The 19,763-nt window shown below is 42.9% G+C and overlaps 1 protein-coding gene across 1 annotated transcript; it reads left to right on the forward strand.

The window, feature by feature from the left end:
- The first annotated feature begins 449 nt into the window (after nt 1–449).
- pou2af1 (POU class 2 homeobox associating factor 1) lies at nt 450–17,287 on the forward strand. Its single transcript, XM_004537936.4, has 5 exons — nt 450–524; nt 9,127–9,254; nt 13,378–13,417; nt 13,501–13,769; nt 15,150–17,287. Exons 1-5 carry the CDS (start codon nt 509–511, stop codon nt 15,570–15,572), a joined length of 876 nt encoding a protein of 291 aa, XP_004537993.1. The 5' UTR covers nt 450–508; the 3' UTR covers nt 15,573–17,287.
- Nucleotides 17,288–19,763: the final 2,476 nt, after the last annotated feature.

A 19,763-nucleotide genomic window follows, 5' to 3' on the forward strand; every position in this document is an offset into this window, starting at 1 on the left:
CCATCCATCCATGAGTTGAACTCAGACCTCCCATTGTACTCTGAAAAACAAACTAATTAAGTCATACATTGCTCGGTTTTCTAATTAAAGTCTTTTGAATGTGTAATGACAGCTTCTGTGAGTGACAGCCAGAATAACATCTTCGGTTTAACTAAATTTAGGTCTGCTTGTTGAGAGAAGACTAACAGGGAAAGAAGTCTGTTGCACTACTTTCATTGAGAGTATTTTAATTAGTTATGGGTTATTTAAATGTTTTTTATGCGCTTGCTCTCTCATCGTCAGCTCTTTTTTGACCCGGGCCTGTGTGTTTCTGTTCAGATGTAATAGCTGTCACGGGTATGATTCAACTAAGACATTACCAACTGTGAAACAGATGCAGTTGTGGTTAGAGAAGCTATGACATCCCAGGGGATTGCTAGCTTGCTTCTAGCTGTTATAAAGCACGTCAGTTGACGCGCCACTTTGATTTTCTTCAGTTTATCTATCTGATATTAACCAGATAGGCAGCATGCACTGGGAGAAATGTAAGTACACTATATTGTTGCTGTTTCCTCAGTATATACTGACTTTATATATGAATGAATAATTATGTTAAAGTGTAATAACTGGAGAGGTTTGCAGAATGAAATGTGCTTCATCAAACTTATGGATGAGGAAAGTTTTAAAAAGCACTCTGTGAAGTGTACATTACAGTTATTTTTACTAATGACAGGTGGATATAATCCCAGCAGCTCCGAATGATGTGTTTTTCCTTACCCTGAAAATACAACGTGTCTTTTTGAATAGTTTTAATTTAATTTTAGACATTTTTTTTAAAGCTACTTCCTTTGTCATTTTTGTAAATTATCAAGTATAGTGTTACTAAATGTTTTTCATTTCTGTCACATTTGTAGTTAATCTTTAATAAAATTCCTTTTTAGCTTACAAATGATTAAAGCCCGTCAACTCAGCGACGACCATTCGCTGCTAATTTGTTATTGTCTAGTTGAAGTAAAGTCTTCCTTTTCTGTTCAGGATTGTTTTTTATGTTGAATAGTGCAAACAGAAGGAAATATCTTTTCCTGTTGTGAACTTTGTCAGAAGCAGCTCTTTCGGAAAGCGGAAGATTGCCTTTTGAATGCTGGCTGAGTGTTGCCATTGGGGTGTAATCTTGATATGCAAAATGGCAGCAGGCAGCCAGCACAGTAAAACACCGCACAGCTGTGCAGCTTCCTCTTTTGTGTTGATTGAGTCTGTGTGCCTGTGCCATGGTGATTGTTTGTCCGTGTGCACTCATGTGTGATTGTCTAAAACAGATAGTAGTAAAAGACAACATCATCCACTCAACCGTGCTTCAGTTGACAGATACAGCAATTAATTTGAACTTGTTACACTCATTTCCTTCTGTTGGCACTGAGCATTTTGTGTGTTGGCTTCACATTTTCTCACATTTAGATACATATGTTCCATAATTGAATTTTCTGTGTTACCAGTTAATCTTTGTAGAAAACTCTTCCATTTGAATGATGAGGTAGAAAAGAACTCCATGACCACACTTCACTCTTGTTCATACAGCTCCTCTGTTTCTCTTGGCTGTGTTACAACATCACTCACCAACCTCCCGCAACAACAGATCTGTTTCTCATTTCTTCCCTCGCTTTGGTACAGCATTCTGCAGTTGCTCAATCCATGATCTGCAGATCAGGCCAAGAACTGAGAACAGGCCATTAACCCTTGTTCAGCCCCAAAAATGTCATGCAGTGTTTATCCAACTATTAGACAATTCATGTCACAAAATGGTGTGAAAAACATACATTTTAATCTTGTTGACATAAGGAACAGATTTACAGTTTTTCTTGATCGAGTTGACCGTCGGCCTGAACAGAGGCACTCGTGGTCAGACTGACACATCCTGCTTCAATCACATCTGTGTAAACTGTTTTGCAAAAGGCTGTGCAGAATTTGTCGCTCCAATAAGGAAAGGTTAACACATTTCCAGGAGGTGTCCTCTGCTCTGCTGATAGTCGTGATGAAAACTGAGTGATTTCTTTAAGCAGGTCAAGAAAAACTGTCACATGAAGAGGGGGATGTTTTAATGCTCTGTGCAGGTGAATCACAGGTACATGTGTCTGGTACAGCTTTTTTTTTTAATAGAGATTGAAAATGTGACGTCACTCAGGGGTAAAACCGCAAAGGATTCTGGGAACTCGTGGCAAGAGGTACTAGCGCACGCAGGCTTTCAATTGAAATCAGTCACACAGCGATAAAAAGAAACACAAAAAATGGCAAGAAGCTGTTGTATTATTAACTGCAATAGCCGGTCGCATGACAGCCACGGGAAGCCGACGGGTAAAGAGATCGGTTGTTATCGGATTACGTCGTTGAAGAGAAATTGTTCGAGCCATGTTTCCGAAGTAACAAAGAGGCGACGGATGGTCTGGATTGCAGCCATTCAAAGACCAAATATAACGTCCCAGAACACTCCAGCTCACAGGTTAGTCTGCTCCAAGCATTTACACAAAGGTCAGTCTGCTGTTGTAGTTAATGCGTCATTTTCATAACATAATTGGTGATATAGGTTACAAGCAAGTCTGGCGCTGAACAGAAATTGTGACGCTATGCTCCTTTGTTTATTGTGCATAAATAGTAAATTGTCGTGACACAATATTGCGTTTCGCTTCTGTTATTATGGTACATTGACAAAAACATATACTTTTATTCACAGGATAAAACAGTTGTTTTGTATCACTAATTGTCCAGTGCGATTACAACATACAATATTATTGTCACTGCTACATTTCTGTGATGCTACCAGAAATTATTTCCACTACTAATTAATTACCGTTGAGCTCAAAGGTCCTATTAATAAACGGTTAACGAATGTGTATTTATGACGACAATTTGTGAGACTGGTAAACTTATGATACGTACGATGGTCTTTACTTTCTACACGGTGCATTTCAAGGTCCTGCACCCATCCGTCGGTAAACTGTACCTGGGCTTGTTGCAGTGACCTGAAGTTACTAAACTTCATGAGTGTATGCACTCACTCCAAGAACCGTATGATTATAAATATGAGCGTGGTGAAGTTGGGCAGCACGCTAACGTCTTTTGTCCCTCTGTGTGCTCGTGAGGGTCTGACCCTTTCACTCCTTTGATTTTTTCCTCGTATCTTTTCTTTGACTTTTCATCAAGTCTGTCTTTGTACGGACCGGCATTGTTTCCTTCGTTTTGTACAGAACCTTTTTGGGGGGCAAAGAAAAAGCAAGAATTTATTGGAACCGAAGAATGAACGTTTTGCGGTGCTGCAAATGCTTGCATTTGATGCAGGTACTTGGATTGTTTTGCCACGAGTTCCCGGCATGCAATGCGTGAAAGTCACGTGGTCTGCGAATCTCTATCCGGTTGTTCAGTCTGACGTCACTAGCCGTGTCTGGGCCTAAACTCCGCTGCAGGTCCATATATCAAACGATCACTGTGGCATTACTGAGAGTTAAAAACTGTCTAAAGTCTTTCATCTTTAATAAAATGATCAGTTCTGCTCTACCAGGTGTAACAATTGAGTTTAACATCCAGGCATCCATGAAAACGGAATTTATGACATTTAACGGAGTTAGAAGTTAGCAGGGAGTTAGCTCGCTAGCTTCTATCTAAATACAATATAGCATGTCCTGACTGCGGGGGTTTGGAAACAAATTAAAACGTACAGCTCTGTTATCACTTCCAACATAAATGAAGACAGAAAACTAAACAGCAGTGACGTTTGTAGGGTTACTGAAGTTGGGCTAGCTGGTATATAATGATGTGCTACGTGACCGCTAGCGACACAGCTATGTTAGCATAATATAAACAAGCTAACTTTTTTTCCACTCAATAAAAGTTAACGTGAGTGTTCTCGGTGGTCAGGAACAAATGTACCCTAACCCCTAACCCTGGGCTGTAGTTACATCCTAAGGTTTTAAAAACTGAGCTTAAATAAATGATTAGCGGTAATAAAAGCCGAGGGAGGTCAACAGTGATCACTGACTGTTTTAGGAGCTTTTTGAGATCAAATAGAAGAAAATACAAAACATTAAACATGTTAATAACACAAAAGCCATATTAAACTCAGACTACTTTAGGCCCGGAAGTAGGATTCGTCGCGTCATCACTAAACAACCGGATAGCACCAAGTATGAAGAATGGCTAAGAAATGAAGCTGGAAAGCATGTGCAGCAGCTTCGAGTCAGCATAGATATGGAAATGTACTAAGAGAGTGATGAATAAAGACAACGAGAGAGAGGCAAACACAGGACAATTAGGTAATTATCAAATTCAAAGAATTGGTGAGGAGGAAGTGAGCACAGCTGTGAGGAGGATGAAAAGTGGAAAGGCAGTTGTTCCAGACAAAGGTTGGACCTTTATTTCAGGTCCAACCTTTGAGAGTGTTGATGACATGAGATGCGAGGATGGGAAGCAGGTGGAAAGGGACCTGGAGAGGTGGAGATATGCTCGGGAAAGAAGAGGAATGACAGCCAGCACATGTGAGACAGAATATATGTGTGTGAATGGGAGGGAAGGAGTAGATAGTGAAGATGGATGAGTCTAAATACCTTGGGTCAACCATCCAAAGTAATGGAGAGCGCACAAGAGAGGTGAAGAAGAGGGAGCGGGGAGGATGGAGTGCGTGGAGATGAGTGTCAGGGCGGATTTGTGACTGTGGAATAGCAGAATGAAAGGGAAGGTTTACAACATGGACCTGCTGTGATGTTTTGCTGTGATGGTTTGGAGACCGTGGCACGGACAGAAAGACAGGAGAGCTGAAGATTTTGTAAGAGTGTCACTGGGAGTGAGCAGGATGGACAAGACAGTTCAGAATGTCAGAGGGGCGGCTCAGGTTTAACACTTTGGAAACACAGTCAAACAGGCAAGACGGAGGCGGTGTGGACATGTGGAGAGAGGGGATAGTGGATAAAAGATACTAAAGATGGAGCTGCCAGGCAGGAGGAAAAGAGGTCAGAGGAGGTTCATGGATGTAGTGAAGGAGGACACGTTGTGGGTTGGTGTGACAGAAGAGGAAGCTAGGGACAGCAGGAGATGGAGCTGATGATCCACTGTGATGCCCCCTTAAAGGAAACTGGTGTAAACAGAAGAAGACAAACAAGTATGAAGTATGATGGTGGAAATGTGCTGGTGTAGGGCTGCTTTGCTGCTTGGGGACGGAGCACCTTTTGATCACTGATTTAATTAGAACACAAGGTGCTTTACATTGTAAGGTTGACCCTACAATAATACATGCAGAGAAGAACCCAACAATCATATGACCCCCTATGAGCAGCACTTTGGCGACAGTGGGGAGGAAAAACTCCCTTTTAACAGAAGAAACCTCCGGTTCAGGGAGGGGCGGGGCCATCTGCTGTGATTGGTTGGGGAGAGAGAAGGAAGACAGGATAAAGACATGCTGTGGAAGAGAGACAGAGACAATGATTCAATGCGGGTGTATAAACACACAGTGAGTGAAGAAGAAACACCCAGTGCATCAACAGCAGTAATCCAGTAATGCACAAATGGGACGGTACATCACAGTTACTTTAATTAAACAACTTCTTCACACTTAAATAACATGACTTATTTTTTCCCATGTTGTAAATGGTTTATATAAAGTCTTGTGCTGTTATGTGGCTGAGTTTGTGTGGAGTCGACGAGCCTGTATTTAGACCCAAGTGCACAGACTGTTAAATAAATCTGCCACCGTTACTGTAAAATGCACATGGACACACATGCATACACACAAACACGCACACACGCAATGAAGAGGGGCTGGGCTCGGTGCAGTGGCCATTTGTGCGCCTTTTATTGTTAAGCACCACAGACGTGTCTGTACATGGCAGACTGTCACAGTGTTCTGTTTGTTCTGAGAAGAAAGTGTGGCCTGTCTGACCTATAGAGGTAAATCTATCAGCTTCAGAGAGGAAGCTGTGCAGCATACTGTCAGGATACCTTCAGCCTCGTGACAGGGGTTAAGCAGAGGACCGACATGTCTGGACCCAAGGTCTCCATCCTCTGTCGGTGTGAGTGATAGGAACCAAAACTCTGGGCTCAAGGTTAAAAAAATGTGCCGGTAACTGGAGGGAAATTCTGAGAAGAGAGAAAGACTTCCCTTTATCAGGGTCCTCAGTGATCAGTGTGGAGGAAAAGAAAAAGAAACAGGGACAAACATGAAAGTGTCCTTTTGCCATGGCAGACTTTGAATGGTCACAGAAATTTCTCATTGTGAAATTTTGGTAAAGGAGGAAGTGCTTGTACCCCCCCGCCCCCGATTATGCCCTGTTCTTGGCGTGGAGACAAATTCCACATAGCACAATCTGTTGACCTCTATTTGCTTTCTTAACTGGATAATCACAAATGAGGCTTGATACAGCCTTACTAATTTGGGGGATTTCTGCTAATCTGCAGAATTTCATAACTGAAACCAAGTAATTCCAACTAAATCCATTTTTGAATGATGTCCATGCACCACAACGGGCTCAGCGTGCTGACGTCTGAAGACAGGGAGGCAGTTTATGTTCAGCTGAGCTACGAGCTGCTTGTTGAAGCGAACTTTTAGTTACTTAGTTGTGAAGCCCAGCTAAGTAAACGGACTCACCATGTTTGCAGTGCAACAGAGGATATGCAGGCATAACAGAAACATCCAGCTGGGTCCGGTTCATCTTCTGCCACAGTATTAGGGTGGGGAAGGGGATGATAAGACTCAACATGTTATAACGAGAAACCTGCACACATGAGAACTTGAAGCTCAGTATGGCACAATGTCTTGGCACAGCATCAACATCACAGTCTGTGGGAATGAGCCTTTTCATTTGAACTGACTTAGCTGTGACTTAGCTGTGCACCAGTCCATCTGAGCCACTGTCTCCAGCGTGAGTCTCAGACTGTTTCATTAGGAAATAATTGATGGACTCTCCCCAGGAGATTGCAAATTTCCTGTTTTTAGTGTGTGTTTGTAACCCCAGCGATCATATCAGCACATTTTAATTAAACTTCGTATTTCTTTTATGAAAAATATTTCAAGCGTGTAGAATCTAAGAGCGACTGTAAATGTGCAGGTCAGCAGTGTCAAAGACATTTTCTGGCAGCTGCTGACACATCTGTGCAATTCCAACAACAGTAGCTCATATACAAAACCAAACATGGAGGCATTCAATCGATATGTTAACTAACTCAGACGTGCGTTTGTTAAAACCACGTGTGAATGTCACAACTGTTTTTATAGATCATGTTCAGTCAATTTATTTATTATTTCTGTATTTATGAGGAAGTTCTATTAAAATAATAAAAAACGTGCCTTTAACTCTGCGAGTCATCAGACATGACCACAGCTCTACATCAGGTGGTTATAATTTTTCTCATAGTTGCAATCACATGTTGTGCTTACCTGTGGCATCTAAAGAGGCTAACGTTCACAGTAAAGATCTTAATAAGTGCTCTATGCAGTGCATGCTAGCAGCCTTTATATTTGGAATGAGGGGTTTTAAATCTGCAGCCACACAGTAACAAATGAATGGAGTGTGCTCAGCACTGTTAGTTTGTATGGAGGCCGCCTGCTCTTTATTCTGGTTTTAAATTTGTACATGTCCTCCTTTTAACCTGTTAACCTAGCATCATGATCAGTGTAGCTGCTGTACAGTGTGTTACGATGCACAAATGACCGTGGTGTCATTGTTTTATGGTCACGCTTACCTTTGGAGCACATTTCTGCAATACCGGTGATTTTGTAGCTCGGGGCGGCAATGACTGATGCCATTGTCTGCACTTGTGCTGATTAGAGTTTATATGAATGCGACTTTGCTGTTAGGCTGGATTTTTTTCTCATGCTTATACTTGCAAGAATCTGCCCGTTCCAGACATTGAATGTTCCCAGAAAGCATTTACTCTGTCAGTGTGTCTCTGTTGAGGATGGAGCCTTCAGGCTTATCAGTAAAGTACGGCACTCAGCCAAAAAATGTTAATGAAATAATTTGAGCTGCATGTGAAACACAGAGTAATGATTTAAGACCCGTTAGAGTTCTTTTTGTTTTGTCAAATTAATTATAAGAATTATAAGGTGATGCACATGTTTTATGATGAAATGCCCATTTTTGTTTGTGTTTTTCACACAGGTTTTATTGTATTGTTACACAGTTACTGTAAGCTGCACATTGATGGTTATCATAGCATATAACCATGTAATAAAGCTTTGACTGCTCCCTTACAGACAGGGGCTCAGCATAGCTGGTAGCACCACATGTTTATTTGGTTTTATTTTACTTCTTGATGCAACAATGTGATTCATATCAGGAACAAACCCAGCGTAACCTTGATCCACTGGTCTGCTGGGATATCGCCAGTTTCCATCCAAGGAGCTGACATGTGCGTTATTATTTTAGTTTGTTAAACTGGGCTCGATCCAGGTGACAGCGAGCCAACGTGATGCTACCTGTGTGCGTCAGCAGCAGTCTGTACTCAGTTTAAATATGACATGGATCAGTTCGTAAAGGCTGAGAGAGGTGGACAGAGAGGGAGAGAGCAGGAGAAGAACAGGTGAGAGGGGACGTGTGGTCACAAAAGTTCTTCTTCACAAAGTGTCATTCACGGATGCTCAGCCTGCTTTCCAGCAGCACACTTTCAGCCGACCGACCCAAGGGGGACACCATCATTGCATTTGTCTGTGTTTGACACGAGGAAGCCCTGCACTGCAGCCCAAACAGATCACGTCATAACAGACCTGTTGATTTCTTCCAAACCAAAAGCACCAGTTTAACAACCTTAGCAGCAAACATTTTGAGCTATTATTTTACTGGACAGTTCAACATCAGGTCAAATTGAAGTGCATGCAGCCCGTGACCTTAGACACTCGTGGACATTCACTGAGAATATTGGTTGTAAAGGCTTATATCAGCTGATGCTGACACTCAAAAGGCTTAAAGAGAATACGTCTGAGAGGTTCACTTTCCGTGTGTCTTTAGTGTCTCAGTGTCGGCTTACAGTCATGGCACCTGAGCGCGTCTGCTTCCTCCGTTCATGAACTGTGTGAACCCATCGTGTGCATCATGTGGCTGATTTAAAGCAACTTGAAAAGGAAATGAGGTTGTGTGTATCTGTTCATTGCTGTGTGTCTGACCTCCTTAGCACAGCCATCAGCCGTGGGCAGGTCCAGGCCATACCAAGGTGTGCGAGTCAGGGATCCTGTCAAAGAGCTGCTGAGGAGGAAGAGGAGCCTGGAACTTCACAGCACCAAGACACTGCCTCCTACTGGGGTGAGGACGCCATGACAGATAAGCAAAGAACACTTGTTGATGTTTGAAGCACAAGCTGCCACATTTATAACGAGCAGGGTTCAAAAAAAGCAGTCTTCAAGTAAAATCTGAAACGAATGAAAATGTCTGTGTGCATTTACCTGCAAGGTAAGTCATTTCCTGTAAATTAATGTGTGGTTTAAAAAAAGCAAAACCAACAAAACCCTGCAGATTGTTCCTTAAAGCTGTACTTGGACTGTGTGTTTTCAGGGTAGGTTTACTTTGCTAAACAGTGTTTCCAAAGAAGCCCTCACGGCATCGTTAGTCACTAAACAAATACACAGGAGACTCCCACAGTGGGGAGCAGCGACTGCTCTGCATTATGTGCTGACACTTTGAAACCGGCGCTTTGTGAGACGTTTGGGAGAGACTCAGTTAAAAATGTGTAAGAAAATAAATAAAAGTAAAATAGAGCGGTGCTCTGCTTTGGTTTCATGTTGAAGAACATTTTGCAAGGTTTCAACAACAGTTTCCATGAACCCCCCCCCAAAAATCCCCCCACCCCTCTTTGACGTAGAGCTGCCCTCTAATCACATGACCTGATAGCCTCCTGATGATTTATCACTTTCAGTCTTTAGGCCAGTATTCTTTTCTCGTGAATCACTGATCTCTCTGCAGGGATCACAACCTCACAGAACAGCAACATGCAGAGACTGTTTGATTGGGAGTGACTGTTCTGCACCTCAGGAGACTGCACATGAGATCTGCAGGAATCGAAAGCAAAATGTCCTGTGAGGATGTGTTCGGTCGGGATACAGGCTCAGAAAGCAGCGGGGGGTTTTATCCTTATATAATCCAGGTGTTTTTCCATGGCGGTTACAGCAGAGCTGCAGGGCTGGGCACACAGCCCTATGCAAAGTAACGTGCAGCCTTGCCAAAGAGACCTCCCACTTTCTATTTATTATCCCTACAAGAAGAGAAGAGGCCAGAAGCAGCGGTGTGCACAAACATACACATGTACGGACACTCCCCGTGACTAGCATGTGATATTCCAACATCTTTTATTGGCACGGCACTACAGTTGATTATTTTAAATGCAATGAGTTAGTGCTGCTAGCAGCAAAGATAAAATTCTGTCCACTTCTTCCACTATTTGCCTGCCTGGCAGGACTACGTGGGTATTTCCAGGATTCTGGTTCAAAGGGACGACAGTTGTGTTTGTGCAAATCTCAAACCAAACCACATTACTATGAGGTGGCAGTTATTCCACACTCACTGAGTCTGCTTTCAGATGTTGTCACTGCAGCTTTCCACAGTAAAAATCCTCCGAACGTGTTGCCTTTGGAGCTAAGAAGCGTGTTGTGAAAGCACGCTGTCATCATCTCTGGACTGAATTCCCAGTTTGTTCAATCAACCTGATAAATCACAGCTACGCTGCGAACAGAAACCTGAGCACCAACGATGAGGAAATACATAAAAGCCAATACCTGAATAATTCATTTTGAATTCCAGAAGTTAACTATACGACACATGCACATTGGTCTTTCCTCTTTTTGTGGATATTTTGTCCGTTTTTCTTTGAGGAAAGATTACAGACTTCACAAAAAGTGGATTTTGCCACACTGTCCACTCTCTGCCTCGTCTCTGTGTTTGTGCAAACCCAAATGTCCGTCTCACAGATTGAGTCTAAAACCCGTCTGTTTGGTATCGACCGGTCGGGCTGTACATGTGCCTGTAGCAAGAAGAGACACTGCGATACGCAAACACAAAAGACCGAATGGGAGGCAACAGCGGCAGCACTGACAGCGTGTGTCAGTGTTTGTACTGCATCCTGCTGCCTGCAGTCAGCGGGCAGGGCGTGTTCAAGGCAGCAGGGAGGTGCTGCCAGGTGGCTGACGGGCTGCAGGAGAGGAGCTGATGGTTCGACAGCTCTGACAGGAGGAGCTACAACAATCGCACAGTTAAACCCCACTGTGGTCACTTTCTGAGGACGCTTTGTGTTCACAAAGTAAAGGACCTGATCACCTGCACTGGGTTTGACTGAGGCTGAGGAATGAGTCGGCTTTAACAGCATCCATAAAAGTTACACCTGGACATGCCGACTGGGTGTGTTCCACTTCACCATGAATGCGCTTTAAGAAGCAGCCATAACGTTCTGCTTGAACGATAATCTGAACCTCTTACACAAAGTGTGGCGGCACCATCCTCTACCTCCAACTTCATTTAGTTCAATCTTTCAGTGTCTGAATGTATTTCACATTAGCTGCAGGAACTTTCCAAAGGGTGAAACTGGATTCAGTCGGTCGGTCACAGATCCATTAAAATCAACTTGATGATTTTTTAAATGACTCATGCAGTTTATACTGTGCAGAAATCCCGAGCCACCCTTTACATTTTGCTTCCAGAGTTTCTGCTCATTTGGACATTGGTTTCTTTTTCATTCGCTGTCAGTCCGGCTGTGAATCATTCGAGCATTAAAAAGGAGGCTAACTGAAGGGATGCAAAAACACACCCTTTGTTATCATTTCTTGGTCAAAAGTACCAACGATAACACACTCTGACAGAGGTAAAATAAAACAAAAGTGACTCCAAAAGAGCCAGACTGTGAAATACTGTATCCTCAAAAAACTGTGAAATCTGGGGAAGACGAGGAGTGGCACCCCTAAAAACAAAGAAAACAGCAAATGATCAGTACAAGAAACAGGAACACATCCAACAATGACCTGACCCTGGACCTGAGGAGTGTAACTGGCCCTTCAGCTGATCTAGCTCCTGAAGCCTGGACAGAAATGGTGTCAGTCAGTCACAGTGATAAATCCAAACGTAATGTTTTGGTTTGAATTATTTTCAGTATGTACAGAGGAGGCCAGGAAAGAGCCCGACTAAGGGTCTGCAGCTCTCTGTGAAGCACGGTGGAGGCTCTGTCGTGGTTTGGGGCCGCGCTGCTGGTGACCTTTCAAAACTGATAAAAGTACCGTGAGATTTTGATCCACCACGAAACAGAAAGGAGTCTGATTGGCCACAGCTTCATTTATCAGCATAGCTATGATCCTAAAGACATGATGTCAGTGCGTTAAAGCGCACACACAATGGAAACCCTCCAATGAGTGTGTGTGTGTGGAGAAATACAATGACAAAGCAATGAATAGCACAGGTTCAGAATGGGTTCAGTGGTTCTTCAGCGATCCTCTGTATCATTGTCTCTTTCTTTTATTTGCTATCTTTACAGCTCACTTCTTCTCAGGAGAGGACCTGCCTGCTCTGGCCTCAGAAGAACATAGATCCTAGATCTGCTCCCACACGTGCCTGAGATATGTCATTTACAGCAGAAGCAGCTGTTGGCAGAACAAGCTGGAATTTGCTCAGTTAGCATGAAAAACATTTGTCATACATGTAGGCTTTGTGATCGTCCAGTAATGGTTTTATTTTTTTGCCACTTTAATAAATAAGGTTAATCATGAACTCACATTTATCCCCCAGATTATACAAGACTGGAAAAACCCCTCATAAGTTATTTATTGGGGAGAAAAATCCAGTATGATATATCCAGTATGCCAGCATTGGTAAATAGAGACCCTGATGACTGTCCCACCTCAGCTTTGTCTTACCTTCCAAGGAAATGTTAAAAGCAACTGTACCATGAATGAAAGAACATTTCCCAGTCAGACCAGTCAAGATGTGTCACTGCACAATAACAAACGCTGGGTGCTGCACAACAGTACCAGTGCTCTGTGTTTTCACCGACCCACCAACAGCATTTATAGAGCCTGGCCTTTGAGGTTTAGATGAACGGTCTGTTTTAATACTATCATGGAGGCTCACAGGGGTCGTCTGATCATCGGGATATTCTCTGTATTACTGTAGGTCGAGGCATGTGGCACTATATAAATAAAGCTGAACTGGACCGATGTACTTCCATGCCCAGTAGTATCAAATTCACAGCTTTCGCTTTAATGAACGGATCCAGAAAGTTCAAAAAACACTTTTCAAGAGTGAATTCTCAGATAGCTGCTCACACCTGAGTGTCACAGGTCCAGGTGTGGCTGCTGCATGTTTACATATCAACATCGCCGCGTTGCTGTGATTAAGGTTCTGCTGCAGTTATTGACCTGTTAAGCTCATTGATGATATCTGTGTTTTTCAGGACATGGTCTCACACAACAACCAGCTGTCATTTACACAAGGTAGAAGCCTCACCTGTGAACTACATGTTCCACGTAAAGCTGTTTCCGCGTGTCTAATGCCGAATCTGCTTCTTGTTCTCCAGGTATCTTTGGCTGTGATGTTGCCAGCGGATCCCCAGCCGAAGCGCCGACCACAGCTGCTGATGGAGGGCTGCAGTGTGCGGGGTGGAAAGCGACCAGTCCTGGGCTGCAGGCCGCCGCCATGTCCTGGTCGACGCCTGACTACAACCAGCAGGACCCCTCAGCTCAGACTCTGACCTACCCAGCCACTCCGACACTTACTATGCAAACTCTGTGTCCCAGCTACACCATGCTGACCTACACACACACACCACTGCTGACAAACTTTGGGGTGAGTGAAAAAGGACTATGCAAATATGTTCTACAGATTGCACGGGGGAATAAAATGATCACAAATCGGCACAAAAGGATAAAAACAATCAGTTCTCGCTCTATCAGTCAAATGTGATTTAACAGATAGAGCCATTGCAACAGTACAAGCATGGATTCAGGCTATTATTTCACTTTAAAGTAAGGTTGTGTATAAGTATGTGCAAGTATAAATATGTATATGTAAAAGTACATGTACCAAATCTGAAACTCTAGGCATTAAGGGGCTGCTTCACCTTTGAGACCCGATGGTACTGTATCCCACAGAGTCACGGCTGGGACGGGAACGATCTAAAGTTTTCTTTAAAACTCATTTATGTCAAAATAATGCAACATGTTTAACAGCGCCACAGGATCCTGTTATCGTATGTTCTGTCTTTAGTGAACTAAGTCATCTTATTGTGCTGGTAGTCTCAGCGTCTGTAATCAAAGGTAGCTCGTACAGGGCTCGTCTTTCTCTACAGGTGCAGACAAGTGTTTGTGATGCAGTGTGATGCTTCCCACCATAAAAGCCTGTTATCACTGCATGCATGCTCTCTGTGTTAACTGCCAACAGCTGCTGTGCTTGTCTTTAAATTCTTACATTTCAAACCTGCTGCAAGTGGGTAATAAATACAGAGATAAGACTGGGGTAGAGGATTAACTGGAACTCTTTAAACCCGCCGAGGACCTTTGTACACCGTGGGATTAACATGGGATTTAGATTTCTGCCTGTTCAGCATGAACGATTTCTCCTTTATATTTGCAGCTCTTTTTTCACTGCAGTTTTTGAATTTATCCAGAGAATAACTGTCACTGACTCAGTTTAGGGATTTACATACACGTCACTCATCATGACGATGAGTTGATGTGCAAAGTGGAAAAATATGTTTGTCTCTGAAAAAATAAATAAATGGAAACACATCACAACAAAGAGAATCCAGGAAGGAAGAACATGGTGGCTGTCTCCACATTAAAACACTGGGACATGACCACGAGGCTAATTAACACCAAACATGTAGGTTCACCGTAGAAAGATTCACCGCAGCAGTCTGAATCAGCACAAGCTGTACCCGGTCTGTGTCCACCGGGTTCACTAGGGCCCTCTTTTCTTGTGTACCTAATTATATCTGATTACAATATTCCTGTGAGCTGAACAATAAATGCTGACTGCAGTGACACTGCGTCTACCTTCCAAACCCTCCACAAAATCTTGATTAAAACATAAAAAAATCAATGATTGAGCGCCTAAAGTGAGGCTCGTGGCATCAGCAGACGTCCGTTTTATGCATGCGTTTGACTTTTTGCAAGGTTAAATGTCTTTGCCATCATCATAAATATTTAATGATTGCTGTTGTTTCAGACCATACCAGTGGCACCAGCCCCAGCCTCCCTGCCTCAAGTGGAGCTCCAAGACTCAGGGTTGACCTATCTTCCTTGGGCCCAGCCACTCACCACTATATCGACCATGCCTAATCACGGGGTGCAGTTTGCCCCGGGTTCTGGAGCGCTGCCTGGGTCGCCTCTGGTACACATGCCGCTGTCCATGTCGTTGACCGCCATGATCCCACAGCTGGAGCCCCAGGGTATGGACCCTCAGCCCGAGATCCTGGAGATCCCCGAGCATTCAGAGCAGCAAGCTCAAGGTCAGTCTCTGAACGAAGACCCGGAGGTTGAGGCGGAATCACCAAACCTACTGGACAAACTTCTCGAGGATCACAAAGAACATGGTGAGGAGGAGGACAAAGACTCGTACAGAAGCTCCCTCTTCATACCCAATGTCTGAAGAACATTTTTTTAAATATGAAATCAGTATTTTTACCTTTACATTTCATTTTTTTCCCTCTGGGGCAAGTGCCTATTGGCCTTTTTGTGTAACTTGATTACCACAGATTCTGTATATTATTAAGCCTTTGAGGTCTAACCTATCTAACTTACCCAAACCAAGTGTTTTCTGTGATTTGTAAGCAAAACTTGAAATAGTTTCTCTTAGTTATCGTGTTTTTTTTGGTGTCCCTGTTGCAAAGACTTGTAAGAAAAACAATGAAAATCCAGAAAGCGATTATTCTGAAAGTATACAGTAGAGTCAGGGTTCAGGTACGTGTTACCACACATTATGACCCAGACTTCACAGAACTATTAATTTCTTGGATAATTGGGAATCACACGTCTATAATTATCCATGCTGGCTCATACTTAATAATAATAACAACAATAATAATAATAATAATAATACATTTTATTTATAGGCGCCTTTCAGACCCTCAAGGTCACCTTACAAAAACACGTGAGCAATAGCAGCATATATTAAACATGGCAAAATCAAATTTAGATAGATATAAAATAAATAAATAGATATAAAAACTGAGCAAGGTAAAGACTCTTCTGGATTATTATGACCTGAGTTTTATTTTTGTAACTGCTCCTGACTTCCTGTTATTACATTTTCATTATGTTCATTTGATTTATTAGAAATTAGTTTAGTGTGCAGCAATAAACAGAACCGAAAGACAAATCATTTCTTGCATAGAGACTAGCGTAATTCTAGTAGTCTGTTACCTACAGTGCAAAGGTCTTAAGCAAAGGCTTCATATCTTTATATCGTCAATGGGAAATGGGCACGGCGCATTACATACATGTAAACACAGTATATTTGTACAATGAGCTTAGAAGTCCATATTTGGTATGACCACAGAGCCTTACCTGAAATCACAGGCAAGTTTCATGTGACTTTTAAAAGCCTCCTTCAAGTTTTTCTTTGGATGTTGGACGCAGTGTTTTGCAGCTTGTAGTGAAAACCATTGCAACATTGTTCAAGATGAACTTTAAAAAGTTACAATTCTGTCTCCTTAGATGCAAAATCTAAATAACGAAGGAGTAGCTCAAGACGTTTGCACAGAAATGCTATAAAATCCATGTTTGTCTGTGTTTGAGAAACAGCCAAAGCACACTGTGATTCAATTTCATATGTATAAAAGTCAGTCTTAAACAGATGCCATCTAGTGTTGTGTTTGCAGAATGCAGTTCAGCATTATGTCACAGCTGAACAACCTTCTTGTTTTATATAAAGGGACCCTGTTGTTCTCAAATCCAGCTCATTTCCGATTTGTGGACTTTGCTAGATTTGCTTTGCATGAACAATTTTGGATTTTTGGACACATGTCTGAAATGTGACAGCACAGAAGTTCAAGGCAGAAACATCTGGAACCACTGATCGAGGTTTTGGTGTGCTTTTGTCTTAACCTGTGTAAATGCTTCTGCTTGTAGGTAAACAATGAGCAAAGGTTTCAAATAAATGGAATGCAATAGAAAACATTTCTCTCTGGAAAATGAAACCACTGAAGTGTCAAAAGCTGCAGTTCAGCCTCCTGAAGCTGGCTGCAGCAGTCAGTGTGTATCGACTGGTCCCGGTGTTACAGTGTCCACCTAAACAAGATGAATGATCACCCCTCTCTGATTTTTCACATCATATCAACTTCACAATAAACCTACTTATCTGGACTCTGTTAAGTCTTAAAGTTACTGCTGCTGCTGCTTTGAGTTACAGGTGAACTGGACTGTGTCTGTGCTCCAGACAAACAATATGTCTTGCTGTGGGGTACACACCTTCCAGTACTCAATTCTGTTTTATTTCCATGTGACTTTGAATTTTTATTAGTAAAAAAAGCTTAAAAACAATCAAAAAGTCAAAGTACAAATACTTTGATGTTGTTCAGTACCTCAGCATTTTAATGCAAACACTATTTGATGTCCAGTAGAAATTGCAATAGTGTAATAGTCTTTGACTTTGCTAGTCTCTCCTAGAGTTACTCCAAACTAGACTGTAAATTACAAAGTTACATTTTATTAATCGAAACAATCAGATTTCTTCCCCTGTTGGCCAACATGCAGGATTAAGCCACGTGCACCTTGACAAATGATAGTTTGAACTCATGACCAGTAGTATTATTAACAACAGCGTTATAGTTTTTATTTGTATAGCACATTTAATTAGATTAGGTAGATCTGAGTGTCATCGACATATGAATGGAAACAAGTGTTATATTTACTGAAAATTAGACCTAGAGGCAGCAGACACAGAGAATAAAATTGGCCCCAGTAAAGATCCCTGAGGAACGCCACAAGTAAGGGGAGCTGAGGAAGCGGATCTCCAAAGCTCACGGAAAAGGTCCTGTCAGACAGCTATTAACCTGTGTTGATATTAAATTAGTGATTAATTAACTATTAACCACTCGAATGATAAACCCTTGATCCCGTAATGCTCCAGTCATGAGATCCAGATGCTGTGGTCAGTGAGTCAGTGGCTCAACTTTTAAAAGTGCAGTTTTGGTGCTGTGAAGAGCTTTAAAACCAGACTGAAACCTGAAGAACATCCAGCCCATTTACAAAAGATTGCAGCTGAACAAATACAATCTTTTCCAAAATTTTCGATTGGAAGGGAAGCTTTGAAATAGGCCTGAAATTTGAGAGGACAGAGGAATTGAGACGAGGTTTTTTAAGTACAGGCTGTACAACAGCATGTTTAAAACAGGCTGTACAACAGCTGAACTAAGGCTGCTGTTAAAGATCCTTAATAGGGATGGGTATCGTTTAGGTTTTATCCGATACCGGTGCCAAATCGGTACTTTTGAAACGGTGCCGGTGCTCAAACGGTGCTCAAACCGGTGCTTAAAGAATGGAGAACACAAAATTGGTCCAAAAACCTCTCATGTTCAGCTGGTTTTTTGTAAAAAGATAACAATGTTAGCCTTCTCTGCAGCTATGGGGCATATATGGTATCACTCTTGGCTGGAAGCAGTCAGAATCAGAATCAGAATCAGAAAGGGTTTTATTGCCAAATGTTGAGCAGGTTTACAACATTAGGAAATTGCTGCGGTGCTTCAGTGCAAACATACTGTCATAAAAATATAAAAATAAGAATAAGAATTAAAAGTGCTAAGTGGATAGATATATACATGATATATACATGAGTGCAGGTGGTGATCAGTGCCAAACATGGAATGATGCAGTGAACACAGCGTAGGGTCATGTGTTAGTGGTGGGAACAGTCATATGGTTATTGTTCATGTGTCCAACAGCAGAGGGGAAGAAACTGTTCTTATGGCGAGAGGTTCTGGTGCGAATGGACCGGAGCCTCCTGCCTGAGGGGAGCAGGTCAAACAGACTGTATCCAGGGTGAGAAGGGTCAGCTGAGATCCGAGCTGCACGCCGCAGTGTCCTGGAGGTGTACAGGTCCTGCAGAGATGGGAGTCTGCAGCCAATCACCTTCTCAGCAGAGCGCACAACACGCTGCAGTCTCTGTTTGTCCCTGATAGTGGCTCCAGCGTACCACACGGTGATGGAGGAGGTGAGGATGGACTCGATGATTGCAGTGTAGAACTGCATCATCGTCCGTGTTGGCAGGTTGAATTTCTTCAGCTGCCTCAGGAAGTACATCCTCTGCTGGGCTTTCTTGATGACGGAAGTGATGGTGGGCTCCCACTTCAGGTCCTGGGTGATGGTGGTACCCAGGAAGCGGAATGAGTCCACAGAGGTGATGGGGGTGTCAGTCAGGATGATGGGGGGAGTGGAGCTGTGTGCTTCCTGAAGTCCACAATAATCTCCACTGTCTTCTGGGCATTCAGCACCAGGTTGTTGTGGCTGCAGCAGGACACCAGACGTTCAACCTCCCTCCTGTAGGCAGACTCGTCCCCGTCCGAGATGAGTCCAATAACGGTGGTGTCATCTGCAAACTTGATTAGCTTGACAGACTGGTGGGTGGAGGTGCAGCAGTTGGTGTACAGGGAGAAGAGCAGAGGAGAAAGAACACAGCCCTGAGGGGAGCCGGTGCTGATGGTCCGGGAGTCCGAGACATTCTTTCCCAGCCTCACATGCTGCTTCCTGTCCGTCAGGAAGTCAGTGATCCACCGGCAGATGGGATCAGGCACATTCATCTGGGAAAGCTTGCCTCGGAGATGGTCTGGAAGGATGGTGTTGA

This window comes from Maylandia zebra, linkage group LG14 (assembly GCF_041146795.1).
Source record: "Maylandia zebra isolate NMK-2024a linkage group LG14, Mzebra_GT3a, whole genome shotgun sequence".
Classification (NCBI taxonomy): Eukaryota; Metazoa; Chordata; class Actinopteri; order Cichliformes; family Cichlidae; genus Maylandia; species Maylandia zebra.

Excerpts from the sequence above, each read along its gene's own strand:
- pou2af1 (XM_004537936.4), top strand. Across the intron at positions 9,255-13,377 it reads AGACACTGCCTCCTACTGGG|GACATGGTCTCACACAACAA; the intron begins GTGAGGACGCCA and ends TGTGTTTTTCAG. Across the intron at positions 13,770-15,149 it reads CACTGCTGACAAACTTTGGG|ACCATACCAGTGGCACCAGC; the intron begins GTGAGTGAAAAA and ends CTGTTGTTTCAG.